Genomic DNA, 21,201 nt, shown 5'->3' with positions numbered 1-21,201 from the left:
CTAATACAATACTTTGTGTTCTGTATTTATTACTACAATTACTTTAAAAGTATACCATATATAACAATAAAAATCCACTTAAATGTAAAAGTGTTTTGCTTTAGTGTCTTTAGTGTCTTGTTTAGTGTCTTGGTAGTTCTAAATCAGAGACAAAAAGACTCATTAAACAGCATAATTCTGACAATCTTTACAAATATGAATGTTACCTCTTTTGGAACCATTCGGTGAAATGGTTCATTCTGAAATCTAATATCAGATTTTTGAACAAGCATAATTTTAGTAGGTTATAGATTATGAATTTATGTCTGATATACAAGTTTATTTAGAAAATAATGTATCTATAGGAAAAATGAATGATGTCCAAACTTGCACTAAGTGTACTGGCATTCATGATTAAATGCAGTTAATTTCAGAAGCAGTAGCAAAATGGACTGAGACTTTATTTCCGTGCAAAACATACAGTATGCATACAGCTGCACTGTGATAGAACAAAAGTAAATTATTCAGAACCTTCATTAGACATTTCCAAAATAATTTCAATATTGTGAACACAAAAGTACTGAGGACAACTTTTTTCATTTGCTAATAGTGGTAGGCACAAAAGATGTACATGTCCACATCAGGTATGGATTTATGAAATATGTAGCAAAAAATGTAGAGTCGTCCTATGATACCTCCAAGTCCCAGCAGAGGTAATAAAACGTTTGTACTACTGAAGTTGTTGTTTGTAAACCTGATGAAGATGTTGAAGCCCAATGTGAGCAGGAGAGAGTGGATGTATGAAAAGCAACAGAGATACTGGGACCATAATGCTGAACATCCATGTTAATTATTTTAAACATTTTTCAAATTTCTACTGTCAATGAAATGCTAACAAGGTATCTTATAAAACTTTTTAATTATAAATTTCAAAGACCACAATCATGTGTTATTAGTCTAGTTTTGAAACATTCCCACTCTCATGTACGTATTGTCTGAACTGTAGGGTTTCAGAATCTGGAAAATCTCTCACTATCTGATATTGCTCTGTATATATCCCGTGGGTAATCCATCTATTCATTTTCAAACTGTATCCAGTACAGGACCACAGGGGAGCTGGACCCTATCACTGCAAGCAATGGTTGAATACAGCCTGGAGAGAACACCAGTCCATCCCAGGGCACACACTGGAGCAAACACGCACACACTCATACCAGGGCCAACTTTCCCCAATAAGACAAAGCCAGTTAACCAACCTGTATATCTTTAGACTGGGAAGAAACCGGAGAACTCAGACAAAACATGGGGAGAGCATGCAAACTCCACTCAGACAGCACCCCAGGAACTGAACCCTGGGACTCAGAGCTTTGAGGCAGCAATGTTAACCACTGTGCCACCATGTTACCCTACCATAAGTAACCATATTGGCAAAAATAATTTTATAATTAAACTTTTAAAAAATATTTTAAGGATACTTGTCTCTTAATTTTCAAGATTGTTTAAATCCATGACTAAAACACAATGTTGGTTTAAAAGATATTAGCAATAGCGTATGTCATCATGACTTTTTTGTTAATGCTACTAGACTCATCTAGTATTTGCCAGATTTTAGGAAAGCACTTTCTTAATTTTCTTGTCATTTGTGAAAAATGTTAAATATTTGAGAATGCAACATTGTTCCATATCAATTGCATTAAATCCCTGACCATCTACACTGGCAGCGTGTGCATGCTGTTCTGTTCCTTTTAAGCTTCAAGTCATTCCCTCACAATCAGCAAATAAGAATTTTGCAAAAATGAAATCAATGAGTCAAAATGCTTAAAAAAAGGATTTTTAAGTCTTCATCTCACGAGGAGGCGAGGGACCTGTGCTCCAGGGACCTCCAGAGCAGGGACAGTCTCAAACCGAGTGGTGTCAGAGCTAAAGCTGCAGCACAAGTTAAGCACAGGGTTCTACCTGTCCAGACTTCGACAAGGAGGAAATGTGCAAATCATCTGTGACTGCGCTATTTTAACTGTGGAGTAAAAATCAAGGGATCTACAAGCAATTTTATGGTGTAACATTAGCTTCCATCCAAGTGGCCTCGGCACACTGCTCAGATGACAAGGAACAAACTCTGAAGACTTGAAAACACACAGTATACAGTACCTGTGATATTATTTCAATTCTGTCATTCAAAATCAGAAGAGCTGCAAGAGAAATTATCGCATTTGGAGCTTTCCCTTCACACATTACAAAGAAAGTCTTCTGACATAAATGTATCTATAGGAGCTGTTTATCTAATTTATTTTATATGTAAATGTATTTTATCTTAAATATAAACCTAAACTGAAATGTATACATATTCTACCATGGCTAAGCTCCTTCTTATAAAGTGGGAAAGTCGGGGAAAAGGCCTTTCTTTCCCTATGTTAAATAACAGCACACTTTTAGAAGTTTAAATTTTTAAAGTGAAAAAATATGCTAATTTTATTTTGACAGTGTGCAAAACATTTTCCACATGAAACAGCTTCAAGCACCTCAGCATGGCAGCTGCCCCAACGATATAAACAATATGAAGTATTGTTCCTTTATATAATTCAATGTGATATAATTTCTGACATACTGTATGTTTATTATGATGCATTAAACAGCAGCCAATCAGGAAAACTAAGTTTCTCAACCTTTAACAACTGTGTAAGCTGAGGAAATTACAAAGAGCCAATTAGACATGCCATGGACTGGAATTACGTTTAAACTCCAATGAAAGGATAACCAAATTTAAAAAAGTTTGTATTTTGTTTCAGTTTAGTTTAAGTTTATATATGAACCATTTTATATACCCTGTTGAAAAAACCCTTTGATGAAGGGGAATTTAAATTGGTACTGAAACCAGACGACCGGAGACCAGATGCTAGTGGAATAGTCCCCAGAGTAACACACAGACTGAGAAGGAAGTAAAACCCTATCAAATAGAGCTGTTCTTTGAAAGCTACAAACTTAAAAAATAAAAAAAATAATTTAGACATATGAAGTTGACATATAGTATGGGTATCGATATTACACTAAGAACACAGACACATTTTGCCATGTAACTCTTTTTGTTTCTACCATTATGGTGACTAAATTCTTATGTAAAACTTTAAAGACTCCTTTCCATAACCATGGCACTTTACGTTTAAGCCTATCATATCTATCATGTACCATGTTGATTACAAAAACCCTATTTAATTAAATTACAACTTAGCCAAAATAAGAATGTGCTAGGGTGTAACATTAGCCTCCAACCAAGTGGCCTTCACACACTGTTCAGACAAGAAAGAACAAACTCTGAAGGCTACTATAGTATACTGGTATAATGGTGAACAAACACACTTCAGCTTTTGCAGAATTCAACAATAATTTCAGATAACTAAAGCACATTTTCAAAACTTTGAGCTTTGAGGCTAGATCTGTTCCACTAACTACTAAAGGTAAAAAAAAATGGTTTAATGGTGGAATAAAACAGCTTTGAATTCCATTTACTACATTTAAGCACAGTTTTAAAAAACAAGCGAGAATGTATCCTAAGTAACAACAGGGTAAAACACTTTTGAAAGCTGTCTTGGAAATATATGAGGAGTGTGCAGTGGGTTGTCTAAAGCAGCCTGAAGTGCCTCTTTTGCCTCTGAGTTTCATTTCTGCTGTAGACGGAAACCCTTTGGAAACTTGGAGAAAGGTATACAGACGACTCACTTGGGATACACAGGCTCATACAGGTATTTGTCCTCTCCATTACCCACAACTTCAAAGAGCAAGATGTATCCATTTGCAGTCTGGAAAAAAAGGGAGAAAGAAAGACAATGAGCATAATAATTTATTAAAGCTGAGCCTTATCTTTACAGCTAATTAAATTAACAGGTCCAGAGGGAAGAGCTTCTGTAGTGTCATGTTGCACAAGTTACTGTATCTAATGTATACAGTTCAACAAAGTCTCAAAAACGTTCAAGAAGAGTACGATCTGGAATTCTGTTGAAAAATAACATATTATCAGAAAATATTCATACTAAAGAATTTGTAATATAGTCTATAGCCATGTAATAGGGCTTAGGACTAACAGTTTACCACTATAAAAGTCTTTTGGGTGTAAAGGACGTGTTATTAAATCCCCTTTTCAGTTCTCTTGTTTTTATGAAGCATCACTTCATAAACACAGAAATAAGATAAATATATTAAATTACATACACCCTTCAAAGAAATGGAGTGGGGAAAAAACAAAAAAGAAAGCCTATTAATCAAGTTCATTCATCCATTCTCTCAAATTCAGTGATAGGAAGTCAATGCGATATAGAAAAAAACAAATTGAAGAACTAATGTTCTTCAGTAAAACAAATGAAAGATTAAAAAGGGGATTAGTCACAATTAACAGTAGATTAGTTATCAGTCACCAAATGGGGTTAAAAAAACAAATGACACATTATGTATATTGTATAGCAGTAGAAGTCCGAATTCTGTGACTCAACAGCTTCAGTAAAGAACTGTAGGAAAGTGTATTTGTCGATACCTAGTGGAAAGATATCAAGGATACTGACAGTAGCAGTCACACATTTACACACCTATGTTTTCAAGTGTACACAGGTCCTAATGTGTTAATATTCTTATAATTAATAATTGAGTAGTGGATAGACTGCCACCTTAGCCGACAATGAAAGAGGCACAATATATGTATACTCGCATTCCACAGTGCAAAGGTAAAAAAAAAAAGAATTCTTGTTAGCCAACTTATTACTTCTCAGCCTTGATTTTGAAAAGGACTGTGGCATTTCCAGCAATTTAAAGAGAGGCAAAAAATACTATTTGCACTATTAGTCATTTGTTGAGTTTTTAATGTCTCCAAGTGTATACTGTATATACAGTGCTTTGCTCACTTTTCACATTTTGCTGGTTTAAAGCTAGCAGTCACGACACTCTGAAGTAGCAATGAATATTTCTTATATATACAAATGTCTCTATACATTCACATTCAAAAAGAAGTAAAAGATAATTAGCCGTTTGGCCTCTCTGTCCAATAATAGTGGTTCACAAGATTCTCCCATCTCTGTAATGTCCCTCAGTCAGTTAATTTCAAGCAAAGATTCAACCATAAAACCAAGCAGCTTTAAAAAAAACTCTGGGATAAAGTTGTATAACAGATCAGAAGAATGGTATAAAAACAATTCAAAAACCTCTCATATGTATTTGAAGGTAATCATATATATCATCAAGAAGTGGAAGGCACCTAAAAAATGTCTAGATCAGGCTGTCCCTGCAAACCGAGCCACTGAACAAAGAGAAAACTTGTTAAAAATGGTACCAAGAGGCCAACAAGAATTCAGTGCCTAAGACAGGAGAAACTGTCTCTAGGCCAACAATAGCCTGACCACTACATAAATGGGAAAACATCTCAAATCCCACATCAAGTTTGAAATAAATTGATGCAGAAAACACAGTGCTAAATATTTTACTGTTAGATAAAACAAAACTGGAATTTGATGGAGTGTTATAAAAGTATTATATCTGATGCAAACCCACCACAGCACATCATTTACAGAACATCATTCCTTCTGCATGGGAGTGGCTGTATTATGTTGTGGTTCTGCTCCTCATCAGCAAGAATAGGGAAGCTTGTCCAGACTGATGGGAACATATACAGTATGGAGCAAAGTATTGGCAAATCTCAGAGAAAAACCTGTTTCAGAACTAAAACTTGGTCAAGAATTCACTTTATTCAGGACTGAGACAAAGCACAACGCCAAAGCCTTCAAATTGTGCAGTATTTTTAATATAAGAAAGTGAATGTCCTTGAGAACCCAGTTAAAGTTCTTACTTGAATCCTATTGAGAATGTGTGGAAAGACTCAACAACTGCTGATCACAAGCAATCCCTAAGGAACTTGAGCAACTCTGAGGAACTCTTGAGCAACTCTGCCAAGAAAAATGGGCTAAGAATTCCACCAAGCCAGCCATACACACTGCAGATGGTAAAAAAGACCAGTGGTGCTTTCACCAAATATTAAGATTTATAGGTGTGAATACTTATACAGTACAATCAGCATATGTATTTTTTTATCTTTAGTTTTTGATGACAATACTGTAATTTTCATTATACTTTTAAGTCTTCAATTTAACAATTCAGGTTTAGAGTAAAATATTAAATTAAAAAAGTGTATGCATCATTTTGCAATTTCACAAAATCTCACACCAAAAGGGTGTGAATACTTCTGCAAGGCACTGTATACAGTGTAACAGGATACAGAATAGGAAAAAAACTTTATATAAGTTACATATAATAATAAACTTTTTAACATAATGTCAGATTTAAAATAGTAACTGTGGTTCATTAAGCATTTTTCTTTTGCCCAGACATGCCTGGAGATAACAGGGGAAGTGAAAATTGATTTGTTTTTTAGTACTAAAATCAGCTGGGTGACCTGTAATAACCTCTGAAATTCCTTAAGAAGTTGCTTAAGATCACAACCCTTCAATTTCAGTGCTTCAGGCATTCTCTGAAATAACATCACTCTTAATCTAGACCAATTTCTGCAAAGTAATCATCTCTGTATCCACAGATTCCACAGAAACATTAGTGATCCCCCCTAACCTCAGGAAATCTCATTATGTTTTAGCTGAGGAAGAACACTGTACAAATTGTAGTGCAAAACAGGTTATAAGAAAAGAGAACATAGGTAAAGAAGCCGAAATGTTTTTGATAAAGATAAATACTGATAAATTAACACTTCCTTGCAGTTAAGGTCTTTTAGTTTCACCTCTTTTTTGAGTCACTCAACCAACCTATTGTGATGAGATCAACCAGACAACATGCAGTGTAAATGTGATATTGCATGTACATGTGATAATACATATTATAGTTACATAGGAATACAGCATGTTAGGATATTGCCAAACAACAAACATATTTCAAACAAACTTTTAAGTTTCATGTGGTCCACAAGAACCACTAGAAACTAGAGCTACAGTAGTTAGCAGCGTTGTGTAGAATTCTTTTGTACCGTCTGAAACATAACTGCCTCTCTAGAGTTATTTCCAATACAAATACTTTTAAACAACAGAGCCACTGGCTGATTAATCAACCTAAACATTTGTACAAATAATAGTATATCATCATTAATTTGATGATACCTTTATGCAAAACAAAAAAACAATTCATTTAACTAATACATTAATATAGAGAACACAAATTATTCAAAATTACTAAGTACATAATACAAAAATCGAAATACTAAAGATATGGTGGACTACTAGCTCAGTGGCACCATCTGAAAAATTGCAACTCTATAAGAGAAATGACGGTTCTTACAAAATACTTTTTCTATTACAACTGGTACAACGTGATTTGAAAGTTTCATGGGGATGAACATAAGTTACACAGGTGAACTTAATATAAACATTACGGATAGTTACATAAAGTACAATTGAACTATTAAGCTACCAAACATTTAAAATACAAATGCCAATAAATGCACATCAGCAAATTCCTAAAAATACCACATAAATTACATTTAGTTGCCTTGATATGCACTTAATATGGCTTGATATGCAACCTTTTTGAACCCCTCCAATCTGGCTTCCCTCAACTTCACAGCACAGAAACTGCCCTGGTCAAAGTTACTAATGATTTTCTAATAGTTTCTGATTCTGGTTCTCTCTGTATCCTCATTCTTCTTGATCTCAGTGCTGCTTTCGACATTGTTAACTATGACATGTAACTTTCTCGTCTTGAGACTGTGTTTGGAGTTTCTACCACTACTCTCAAATGGTTCAAGTCTTACCTCACTGATCATTGTCACTTTGTCTCTCTTGGCGGATTTAGGTCTGAAATTGGTCTTGTTAAGTCTGGTGTTTGTCCGGGCTCGATACTGGGTCCCCTACTTTTCAGCATTTACATGTTCCCACTTGATTTCTATGCTGATGATACTCAAATATACATCCACACCAAACCTAACACTGATGTGGCTGTCTCTATTCTATCTAATTGCATCTCTGACATAAAAACTTGGATGGCTCAAAATTTCCTTCATCTTAACTGTGACAAGACTGGAGTCATGCTTATTGGCACCCCCCATCAACTTTGTAAAGCCAGTCCTGTAACCTGTAATCTGTAGATGGTTCTGTACTTGAGCTTCAGTGTCTTAATTGAAAAACCTTGGGGTGATAATTTGATTCAGGCTTAACATTCGACCCACATGTGCAGCATATTGTTAAAACATCTTTCTTTCACCTCTCAAACATCGCTAGACTACGCCCTATATTATCACTAACTGTGGCTGAAAAGCTAATCAACACATTTGTCTTCTCCCGAATTGACTTCTGAAATGCTCAACTCGCTAGGGTATCTAAATCTAAAACATTTAACAAACTCCAGTATGTCCAAAATTTGGCAGCCAGAATCCTGACCAGGTCCAGTGCAAGTGATCACATTTCTCCTATCCTGGAGTCCCTGCACTGGCTTCCTGTCAGGTTTCGTATCGACTTCAAAATCCTCATGCTCACCTATAAGGCTCTGCATGGATTGGCACCTCAGTACCTGTCTGAGCTAGTATTGCCCTACTCCCCATCTCACAACGTTTACTCCTCTAATTCTGGTTTCCAAACGGTCACCCAAGCCCATCTACACTCTATGGGTGACAGGGCCTTCTCCTGTTATGTCCCTAAACTCTGGAACTCTCTCCCCAAGGATATCAGAGTCACCTTCTCTAAACTCCTTCAAATCTAGACTCAAAACCTTCTTCTTTAGAAGAGCCTTTACTAAACTGGTTCCATTCTGTATCCCTCTGCTCCTACTGTATTTAGTACCACCATCTACTGTCTCCTCTGCATATTCTCATCATGTTTATTTTGTGTATTTTTTATTGTTTATTTTTAATTGTTGTTGTTGCTGTTGTCATTCTGTAAAGCGCTTTGAGAAGCCACCTTTAAAGGTGTAGAAAATAAAGTTTATTACATTTATTACTTGGATTTGCTTACAAGGCTACATTTCAACAGTAGTCTGTAGACCTGTAAAGCTGCTTTATTACAAGAACTTGTCCTGAAACCACACATTTGAGTTTTTACCAGTGTTGAAGCTCATATACACCAGTTAGATTAAGTAATTCAGTAAAAAATAAAGAGCATGACGTCAAAGGCAGACTACTCTCATAACTGCACGATTAACTGCAGTTTCTATAGAGACCACTGCAAAAATAGCTCAAACACTTTGAACAGTAATCATACAGCACCCGAGCCAAATACCCATTTCAAGTCAATTGGCCTGAAGCGAAAACGATCCACAAGTGCGGATGCAAAAGGCAGTGGTTTGTGTTCTCTACAAATATTTTAAAAGTAGAGACTGCAGTATATATATAAAAAAAGAGAAATTACTGAACTAAAGTCAAGAAACCAGTCAAAGCTACAGTCATAATTGCTACCCATTTGAGAAAAGGTACTTCTCATGGGCCAGTAACACAGTACTTGAAATTAGTGTAGTGAATTAAAACAAAAAACAAGTTTTTTTTTTACAGACTTCAAGATGTTGTTGGGCTACCTCAGAGTTCATTCTGAGCAGCCTGTGTGCTACATGTTATGAATTTTTGTACTAACTGCTCTTGTTATTGTATATTTTATGGAATATCTTTTCCACAAATCCTACAAAACAAGCAGTATGATAAATCTTATTGGCACCAAGTTATTGCTCAAACGGAAGAAAGAAAGGCTTTCGCAAGGGCCTTTCAATATTGCACATACAGACAAGTTTAGGATTTCCCAGTTAGATGTGCAGACACCTCTTTTGGCAGGAAAAACAGAGTTCTATTTCCTGACCTGGCCAGTGCAATCCACAGTTCTCAAATCTACTAAAAACCTTTAGAATCGGTGAAGTGTGCAGGTCAATCCCATACACCATTACCCTCATCATAACTTGAGGTGCAGGCCGTCCCACAAGAAAAATAGAACAGAGCTACAAATATTCCCCAACTTTAAAAGCTTGTAGAATATATACCATATTGTCTTCAAGCTGTTTATGCTACTTGCAAGGGACCCACAAAAGTATTTGGTAGTGCGGTTCAAACATTTTGCCCTACGAGTGTACAAAACGTTTATTTAACTTGTGCTATAGTAACATCCCTAATAAACTTCCTGACAATCATCTTTGAATGAGCTGTTCTAAATCTGTTTTAACTAAAGTTTTCAGGGAGGAAATATGCCATCAATCAACAGTTGCAAAAAATATATATATGAACTGCTCCACTATGACATCCAAACGTGATCATACTGGGTGCACATGTTCTAGTATTTCTCAGGTATCAGAATTTGCTGTGTTCAGTAAAAATAAGAGATCATATCACAGCTAATCAGTAAATGCTTTCACTCAGATTAAAAGTAAGACAGGATGAGCCTGTTTAGATCCCGCTACTAATGAACAGGCTTATATGTGCACTAGGCAAAAGATCAGTGCTTTTTTTAAAAGCAAAGTCAAGTATCTTTCACATGGTGGATGTGAAGCACAGCTTAGTCTTAACTTGAGTTGTTATGCAAGTGTCAAGATGCATCTGATCTGTGGAAGAAAAACTAAATGTACAGTGAATATCAAATGTCTACCTCCCTTTTCACAATTTCACCTTTAATTGCCTTATAGCCTGGAAATAAAAGGCATTATTTTTTATGTACTCCCCTTGTGATAGCAGTCCTACAGTAAATTAGCTCTGTCACCTGAATGCCTTCAAAACCACAAACCAAGTTAAGTGACTCTGCCTGTGATAAGCAGTACCGATTCACATGATTTAAAGATAACTTCAGCTGTTCCTGTAGGTATTCTCTGCTGGGTGGTACATTTCAAAGCAAAGACTCATCTGTGAGCATCAAGAAGCTTTAAAAAAAACAGTGGGACAAAGTTGTGGAAAGGCACAAATTTTCACAGGGAGAAATCATAACTAATCATAAAAAACTTCGGAGGCCTGAATATCCCTTGGAGTATGATCAAGATGATTATTAAGATGGCACCACCAAATTCCTGTCTAGATCTGTCTGTCCCTGCAAACTGGATGAGAGTGCAGACTTTCTACAGGCACTTTGGAAGTACAAATATGAGCCTTCAAAGGTTCTTTATTGAGTTGCATTATATTTTGTAGTTTTTGACCTTAGACCAATTAAGCATATTACATTTAAAAAATGAAAAGGGGGTTGACTGAAGAGCAGATGTAACTAGGGCATGGGGCTGAAGAAGGAATAGCACAACTCTTTCATGCACAGTTATCTTGAAATACTCCTCTTTTGTATGAAAATGACATAACCAGCACTGTGAACACCATAAACGGCTATATGTGAGTCAACTCTGGGACATTATTACTATCCAAGTCTACTAATGTCTAAGAACGTCTGACATTATAACTTTTAGCTTAGACTGATTGTAATTGTAAGACCAGCTCTGTTTATAGATTAAGAAAATCAAAAGTAATAACAGGAAGTGCTGCATGGATGCTCTTGCATAAGTCATGAATAAAAACTGCACTGCACTTTCTTCTTGAAGAACAAAGTACAAGTTATACTCAGTATTAACAAAAAAACATTACAATTTGAAACATTCTAATAGTGTACAACACAAGACAAAATGAGAAACAATCAAAGATAAAGATGGTGCAGAAGAACTGGTTCAACACTATGTATAAAAGAAATTTGGAATTACAGACATTGCTACAGATGCTACCTAATGTCCTCTATATGTACAGTACCTGTGTACTATCACTGTATTGTACTGCCTGCTGTTTAGCAAGTGAAGTGAATTCATACTACAGGGCAGTGTGGAAAGGTACTTATTAACCATTTTCAATCGAACCAATGTAATATAGTATGTTTGAAGCTTGTGCTGTGGTAGGGATACAACTCTAAAGCACCAGTTCACAAAGCAATTCATTCTTTGTTACATTATAAGGACAGACAGGAGAAACTGATGACTTTGAGCATTTTAGAGTATTAGAGTTGATATAAAAAACATGAGCTATAGTTAACAATCTCTCTCTTATAATGAAGGTTTTTTTCTTTAGTTATCAGAAGGGTAACAGTAGACTGCAATGGAAAGACGATCTTTTGAACAGGATCAGTTCACTTTTTCCTAGTTCTGAGGTTCGCTCAGGAATTACATTCAATATTTAAACCCCCGTACATTTTACAGCAGCACATGCACAATTCTAGGTCCTTCTTTTGATAAAGGCAAGCAATCCAAACATCTGCAAAGTTCACTTATTTTAGCATGTGAAAGTGAATATACTGCAAATTCTACTTTTTTCCACACAAGCAGCTTATGACATAGCTGCAGCTGTGGCTATACTGAATCAAAGGCCATGGTAATGGCAAGACAACAGGAAAGACCAAGTACATGATCTGTGCACAAGACATAGGGTAGGAATGTCTGCACCCTTTTCTCAAACAGACCCTTAATTAGGAGTTAAGCAAGACAAATTTCAATAGTACACAGCCTTTTCATTGATGTGCTAGTTATATGGTTCTCAGATGGGATCTGAGAAACTTGGAGGGGATCCACATTACAAAATAAATCACATGCTTAAATCAACATTTGCTAGCAGTAATCACTTGGTCTTGTCTCATTTAATATGAAACTGCTGCCAACTAATATTAGCACTACAAACATGATGGTTTTTCATTTGCCCTTTGTTTTCCAGTTTACAGTAGAGGTCTTCGCTAAATGCTTGTGCCCAGAATTTCCTTCTTAGGTAATTAGATTATAATACAATCATCAATTCTTTAAATTTCCTCATTATTTAGATAAGAGGTATATGAACATTGTGAGACAAATACAGAATACCATGGTGAAAAATTAATGAATGAAACGCTTGATTTTAAAGCCAAGTAAGGCAGATAATGTGCCTTAAAACCTGTTTACACTCCAGTCCTCAGAAAATTAAAACAATGTTTTCTGGGATACCAGGTTTTGGGATTGGGCACAAGGAAAAACAAGGGGTAATAGAAAGAAACAAATGATCTATTTTATTAACAAAGCATTTTGTAAACATAAAATCTCTAAATAATATGTAGATGTATTGATCTAACAATCTAACAAGTAAAGGAAAGAGGATCTCAGAACACAGATGTGGTTGTCATATCTTTTGATTTCAATCAGAACTTTAAAACTTCTGCAAAATGTAAAACAACAGCATTTAAAGTTCACTTCAATAACATTGAGTGCTTACAGTATGATAGTATAATCGACCAAGTCAGTGACATTTAAGTAGAATCACTGTAATCCGTTTTAGTTCCTACAAAAACAGAGCATTTTGCTCTTTTCCTTTCAACACAATAGGCAAGGCAGGCTCTTCTGCTACAAATAGAGTATAAGCTTTCCAATCTCAACACTTGAAAGAGGAAATTCCTTTGAGTAATAGTCAAATAAGAAAAGAAGACAACTTCAAAAAGCAGCACCCTAGTAGCATAAATATTTCCACTAAAATGCTTAATCAAGTTGCTCTTCCTGTTTTCACAAGAAACACAAGGCTACACATTATATTCTCTACCCCTTTTTCTTTACACAACACTTTAAGACCAATCTTAAAAAAGCTGCTTTATGTTATTGTACATCCCTGAGGATATATATATCACAAACATTTCAGATTCTGTAGACTATACAGTGTGTCTGTGTAAAAACAAACAGATATATTTAAAATAAGATTTGCAAGTATAAATGTTATTAAAATTGAGTTGCTTCATAAATTTTTCAAACTACTAGTTTGCTTTTTTCAATATATGGATTTTCAGCCTCACAAAGTCTTTGGTGAATCTGCCACTTACTGTCTAATGGTATTATACCAGCACACATGAAAGCACTTCATTCTTTATAAGTAATACTGGGCTTTAAACCAAAAACACTGTCAAATGTTAACCAAAATGTCAAAAGATCACATAATAGTTTCACCTTTAATGGTGAATGACCTCAGGTGGTGAAGGGTGACACAAAAATTGTTTAATATCCACAGCTGTGATCAGTGAGGCAACTGTGACTGTCAGGTCAGCAAATTCTTATTTGCTAAAGAAGCTTATCTGCGGTTATCTCACCACAAGCTTTTGTTTTTGTGCTCTAAACAACCCGTCTTGACACAATAGCATCTCAAGTGAGAACTTTTTAATCGGAACTTGATTAGCACACCCCTGTTACTACAGTGCAGTCATAAGTAATTGCTGGGTAAATTTCTACGAACTTTGCAGATTGTGGCAGATTTGCTCAAGCTCTCTTACAGGATTACTTATAAACAGCAGTTTCTATGTCCTTCCACAGGTTGTAAATACGATTAATCTCAGGACTTTGACTGGTTTACTTAAGAACATTCATGTTCTTATTATTAAGCCATGCCAGTGTTACTTTGGCCTTGTTCTTTGGATCACTGTCCTGCAGAAAAGTGACTTTATGCCCTAGTTTTAGGTTTTTAGCAGAACGGAGCACATTTTCCTCTAAGAGTTGTCTTTTTTACATCCATTTTCCCCTCAGTCTTGACAAGCTTCCCAAGTCCTTGCTGATGAGAAGCAGAAATTTAAAATAATGTGATCATGACTTTGTAATCTTTCTTAAAATATAATTAATGAATATAGATTTTTTCTTTATCTTAATAAATATTATCTATTGTTTTTTGCTTTGGAGAAGGGTCTGTATATAAACTGTGTCATGACTACAAGGTTGAAAGCAATAAAATGTTAAAATAGTGCAAGGATCTGAATACTTGCGCAAGGTACCATATATTGATAACGACATGAAAATCTAATACTCAAGCTTTTGTCATTTCATGCAAGATTGTGTTTAATGTAGGAAGATTAAAAAAGATCTGTCCAGTTCATGACTGTTCACAAAATTGTGTACAGTGACAGCTGAATTTAGCCTAAGGGAGCAAATTTAACTATTCCAAAGTTTATCTAATCAGGTTCAGCGTAAAAAAGAAGTATAACAAGAAACCATTCTCCATTTTGCACAGGAGTTTGTGACTGTGTTCTTTACAACTGTCGATTATCCAGACAGTCTTTTATCACCCCAGGACTCAATGATTTTCTCAATGATGGGTAATCAGCAGGAAAGTATGCCAATCATGTCAGCACTGTTTTCAAATATTTCTTTAATTCACAGCTCAGCACTAAATCTGAAACAGTGGTCTGAGATAAAAGTGCAGTGTACACTACACTGCATTAATTATGTTTCTGTTTGGTCCTGCCTTCTAAAATGAATTACAGAGGTTTAGGAACAGGTAGCCTGCTGAAATTGGTTAATTAAAACATCATAATTAGTGCCTGTTAAGTATGTGTTACAAGCTGGGTGATGTAAAAAGAGATCTATTTAATTAAAGCATTGTGCTTTTCTGATTAGAAGAGTATGCCTAATTTTTCCACAACCATTTCACTGCCTAAACCTGTAGAAAACATTTCAACCAACTTCCCACTTCTGAGACACAGATGAGAAAGAAAAAGAGCTTAAATAGCTGCTAAGCTGTTCCTCAGCTTGAGTTCACTTGTTCACTTTTTTAAATGGACTATTAAGAGTCAGGGTTACTGACAACTAGACGTAGAAGGTGGACTTGCAAACCAGCACTGGCCCGAGGAACAGTCTGTACTTAATTATGAAACCTAGGGGAATGAAATGGCAAGTTTAGAAGCCATTAACAAAGGAGAATTAACTGGGGTTTTTTATCTCTCTCATGTCTACGGATACCACACAGATCAATAATTCTCACAGCTGGTTCTGGTGAGCCCAGCACTGCATTCGTATAAAATAACCTGAACAACAAAAACTTAAGTCAACAGTAGATTTAATCATGTAAACATGAGCTCAGGGAGAATGGCAACTTGTGACAGTTAGGATCACTGGTAGAGAATATACTGTATTTAAAGGTGCTACTCATAGGCCACACTTTTTTTTTAATCAAAGAGTTATCAAAAACCTTCACAAAAAAGAAGTATTTCCAAAATCATGTTACAAAAGCATTCTAGCAACCTAGAAAATGCACAGAAAATATAGGTTATAAATCTTCCTGTAACTCACATCTTAAATAGACAATCCTCAATTGCCTCTTTTAATCTGAGTAAAAACAAATCCATTAAAACAGTAGTACTCCTGACCCATGGTTTCAAAAACGTAATCAGCACTGTAAGATAGAAGATTAACATTCCAAACTAGAACTCATTTTCTACCATAGAATAACAAAACAACTTTTTAGAAAAGGCTTAGATTGGTTTCCCCATTCCACTAACACTGAAATGAGAAAGATGCAGTGGTTGAATCTCAACATGCAATCACACAGATGAAGGCCAAACAGCTGGTGAGCATCTGTGTTTGATGTGAAACCAAGCACGTTTATTTTCCATCTCCTAGTGTTCAGACACAACGTGGTGTAGTATGCTATTTTGAGCTGTTTTCGGGAGAGCTTTTGGAATTATTATAAGCCAAAGGGAGATTTATGTTTAAGGTTTATTTACAGGAGGTGCATTAAAAACATACAACTTCCACCAAATAGCAAAGTAACCCCATATTATTTTCCTGAGATCTTCAAATAATGTAACATCACTTCAATGTAGCATTTCAAAAAGCTACCTGGTCTTGTACAAATGACAATGTGTCAAGTAGCTGCCTGACATAATAAAAGAACATTTAAAATAAAGAGTAAAATCAGCTGGAACAAAACAAAGTGAGTTTAATTTGCCTTACTGTTTCTTTGAGCAATTAAACCAATGCTGGATTCCACAGCAATAGGCAAAAAAAGGGATCAAAAATGAAAATTAGCACTTTCAACCTTTTCTATTTTTCTTTAAAAATTAATGATGGTATTCTGAGAACCAATTCAATAGCATGAAGCTCGTTTACTGAAAGAATTAGCAAAATGCTAGTAAAAATGTTGTTGCTTTATTGTGTTCCAGAGTTATAGATTTTCCAGCCTGTGCCAAGCTTACCATCTACACCTAATTATAATGCCTTAAAGTTTATATTTCCACTGCAAAAACATACATTTCAGTTTAAGTATGTTCTGGACTAATTCATCTCAGAGTATCCGAGTCTGAATTTTGCTGCAGCCTGTCTGGTTGTGACAAAAAGGACTGAGTTTGTCCAAACTGCAGACTTCAATAAGTGATCAATAACTTATTTCAGTAGCAAAAGGTTTGGCATAAATGGCTCCAATGACCTCCTCTCATTCTTCTGATTTGGAAGGTTGAAACTCGGAGCACTTAAAAATCAAATGAAATGTGACTTACATTTGACACTGCCATTGCATAAACCATTTAATAAGAAATATGCCTTCCCTCTCTTCCCAGACACTCAAGTACTGTAAAACAGTGACACCTCTGACACTATGGCTGGACTTCTTTCCTGGAGTGCTTCATTCAATGTCAAAGGTCCACCTTATCTTAACTTTCTAAAACATGCTCTTTTCCTTATTAAAAATCCACGCTTCCCTTACAAAATGCAAATATTAGGAATTTCCTCCTTCAGCTATTTGTATGAATTTAAATACATAGCAAGATTCTGCTTGTCATTTAACTCAATATAAGAAGGAACATGAATCAGTACTACAGCACTCTGACAAGCATTCTGACTATTTTACTGAAAGAATTTCACAGTCAAGGAACTTACAAGTCATGGAATGAAAGCCCTTGTGTCAAGTACAAATTAAAACATGAAATTATTCTGTCATTCTACAGGATTTTGAATGTACTGTAATTCCGGTTCATCATATGAAAAAAAAGTCAGAAGAACGGTTTATAATTCACACCCAGGCACACCATTGACAGCTGAGATTCTGCTTTCACTGAAAATGACATAAGAACTCAATAAGCCCTAGCAACAACCCTTTCATGAAACATCAGAAGCTCTGAGTTTTGAAAACTTGTCAACACGAGAAGTTATCCACTCCGGAGGTGTGGACAGAGAAGAGGTGTGTTTCAAATTGAAGCAGAAGGAAATAAAAACAAAAATGCAACAGCTCAGTGCAATGCAGGCACAGCACAAAATTGTCACTCTACTGTCAAGTTCTATTCAGTTTAAATGTGCAGTGAAATCTAAGCTGTGGGGGAAAGATGTACATCTGAGCACAGAAAATGGGATAAATGTAATTCATTTCAGTCAACAGCCCACATATTTACAGATATACTAAGTCAGCTTTTGGAATGAAGCCTATCTTTACACATTATAGACAAAAAGCTTACATTACAGACAAAATGTACAAGAACTAACTTTGAACAAGAAGTTAAATAGTAGCTTGTTGAAAAACCAGAACTAGCAACCCACCACCAGCCTCTGAACCAAACTATGCTCAGTGAAGAACATGGCTGTCAATAACAGCACATTTTTCTCATTGCTTCTTATGAAACATGTGGTAGCTCTGTCTTTTAGTTGCAATTGCTCTCATGAGAGATGTAACAAGTTTTCATCAACATAATGTATATATTATATTCAATATTTCATATTGTTAACCAGTTATTTAAAATAGATCAAGGTCTCTTTAAAACAACAGCAACTGTGAAGCTGTTCGGATGGCCCAGTAAATCCAGTAACCCAGTAACAGTTCAGCGTGTTAAGAATGTAGGTGGCTGTCGCAGAGTCCCTTACAATCACACCTCTTTGTAGTTTAGGTGCATAGAGAAACAAACAGATAATAAACTGGTTATTATTGGTGACTCAATATGCACATTAAATGCTCAGATCTTAAGTGCCTTCCCTAAAGCACAGCTGAGACAGCAGGAGGAAAAACTCAACCTACTTTAAATGAAAGAAGGGGAATGTGTGAGACAACATGCATGTCTGTTAAGGAAACATCTGGCTACAGAACAAAATGAGCCTGAACTCTGGACCAACTTTAATACATGACAAAATGCTGAGCATTGTTATAGTTGTAAAGTTAAGACACTACAAATAAAAAAAGAACAGCAGTATACTCTCAGGTTCACCAGATTTTCTTTTCACCAGATCAAACAGATCTTTTGAAAATGTTAATTCAGCAAATCAAAATGAAGACTCATTCCATAAAAAAGCTGTTACTAAAATGTGAACTGGGTGTCTAGTTGAAGCTCTAATTACATTCAAGTAAAAAAAATATTTGAAAATATTTTTCTAATTAACACAACAGTTTCTACTCCCAACAGTATTTCTGAAGTCTGCAGCATCAAAGCATTAGGGCATAAAATTAGAAGAATGTTTACAAACAAGAGGGGGCCAACTGGCCTGTATATCCCTTCTGATTTTTAATAGCTTATTGATACAGAGATCTTCAGGCCTGCCTTTAACAAAATAACTGTTTAGCTTGTTCCACATTTCCACAACCCCTTTTGTAAAGTGTTGCCTGTTTTTCATTGCAGTGTCAAAAGACGTCCACTGCATTGACTTTGTCAAAAAACTTCAAGGATTTTGAATACTTGATTCAGGTTCTCTTGTAATTTTGTCTCCTCAAGAGAATGTTCAAAAACATTCCGTTCTTTAAGCTAGTCAATGCAGAGCCTGGAAACGTGCTTGGTTCCTCCTCACTGGGATAATTCCACAGAAGAATGTTTGTATTGTGGTGACCAAAATTTCACACAACATTCTAAATGAGATATTACTGTTGGATTTTATTATTCCAATGTAACACCACTTAGCGTTCAGAAATATATCCAATAACGGTCTATTATCAGTGTTTTTTTTCATAACTAGCTTCTTCAAGCTCAGTATTTGCCATTTTATATTTACAGTTCACACTTTTGCTGCCTGCATGCAAAACCTTGCATCTGTCTACCTCACATGCTATCTGTTAGGTGTGTAGCAGCAAGACTTATTAAAAATACAGGAATTAAGTTTGCTGCTCCCTTGCCAGTCTCTCTCCCTCATCTCAGTGGTGCTGGATACAGAGAGGTCATTCCATTTGGTTCACATTTAAGGTGTTTTTCTAGCTGATAGTTTCCTGATAAGGAACAACTCCCAAGGCTGAAATTCTCCAGCCACCCTAATGAATGGTCATCTCTGGCCGCACTGTCTAGGAGATTCCTTGGGAGAGTCTCATCCCAAGGTTTACAACCCTAATGTCAGAGTGCATTGTTACTCATCATCCACCTTGATCAGCCAATCAGGAACTGGTAGGGCAGGGTAACCCCACGTGGGTCTCGAATGCCCGCGAAACTTTCAACCAATGAACGACTGTAGTTCCTCCAGATAAAACAGGCAGCACAGAGACCAGAAGAGCCCCTCCAGGACATTCTTAGACTCAGCTTGGACAATCACATGACAGCCAGTGTGTCCGAGTGCCAGGACTTTACTTTGTCCTAAGAGTCGAGAACGGAGGTCACCCACATGCAACCAAATGATCCGCCCGAGGTTAGCCCAGCAGCAAGCCTCATGAACCGTTGGTACCTCAACGTGAACGCTCGCCTGATCAATGAGTGAACTACGGTCGGAACTGTCGACATCTGAATATCAGTATTCAGGATTAGCGCTACATCGGGAATGAACCGGTCTTCTTCCCATCTAAAGAGTGTGACTTGCTTGGACCCGCAGTCACTTCTCATGTGCACAATCTCTGCTAGTTAAGCCAGGACTAACTAGCTAGTCTTCAGAGAGCCCACTGCCAGCACACCGCAGCAGGAATCGCTCCCTCCTTCTCCCACACCTCATGCCAGACCAGCACTGCCAGGCACTGGGCCAGAGGAAGCCGATTGGATGCAGCAACAGCCTGTCGCTGTCCCCTTGTGTCCGCGGAAGATCTGAATCCACACAGATGGGATGAGTATTCAACATTCTGCATTACAGCTCGAGAATTCAATTGTTACCTCAACCCGAGTTGATATCAATTTAATTCCTATGATGTATGTACTTGCCTCATACATCAAGTATCAAGTGTAGAAGTTGTAATTAAAGCTCAATAACGAAACGGTATAAATGAATGGTATACTGAATGTATGACTCTCTTGGTATTTGTAACTCTTCGTTATCGAATATATGCCTTTTGTATTCTGCTAACCCTAACTATAAGATCTGTTATGTTTATATGCACATTTTATGTATTAATAAATGTATTGACGTGTATTAGTATCCGTGCGTGTGCACTGCCGAGTTATCCCGCAAGGTCGGTTTTCTAATAACCATGAAACAATCATTTTGTGACTTTAATTAATAATTGTCCCAGTAAATACACAAAACCCCTAGGTGGTTGCCAGGCCTAAATTTGGTTTAAATATTTTTGAATTTCTTTTGCAGGTTTGTTAACCCATGTTGTGTGACATCATA

General features: G+C 36.2%; 1 protein-coding gene across 3 annotated transcripts in view; it reads right to left on the bottom strand.

The window, feature by feature from the left end:
• The window catches only part of ric1 (RIC1 homolog, RAB6A GEF complex partner 1), a 138,813-nt gene that overhangs the window by 59,972 nt on the left and 57,640 nt on the right, over positions 1-21,201 (bottom strand). For all 3 annotated transcript variants that reach the window (XM_088629425.1, XM_088629428.1, XM_088629427.1), the window contains exon 3: positions 3,694-3,773. In XM_088629425.1, coding sequence (XP_088485551.1) covers positions 3,694-3,773 — 80 coding nt within the window. The remainder of the gene's footprint in view (positions 1-3,693; positions 3,774-21,201) is intronic.

Source organism: Lepisosteus platostomus, chromosome 4, assembly GCF_059453375.1.
Source record: "Lepisosteus platostomus isolate fLepPlt1 chromosome 4, fLepPlt1.hap1, whole genome shotgun sequence".
NCBI lineage: Eukaryota > Metazoa > Chordata > Actinopteri > Semionotiformes > Lepisosteidae > Lepisosteus > Lepisosteus platostomus.
This window is presented reverse-complemented; position numbering and strand designations above follow the sequence as displayed.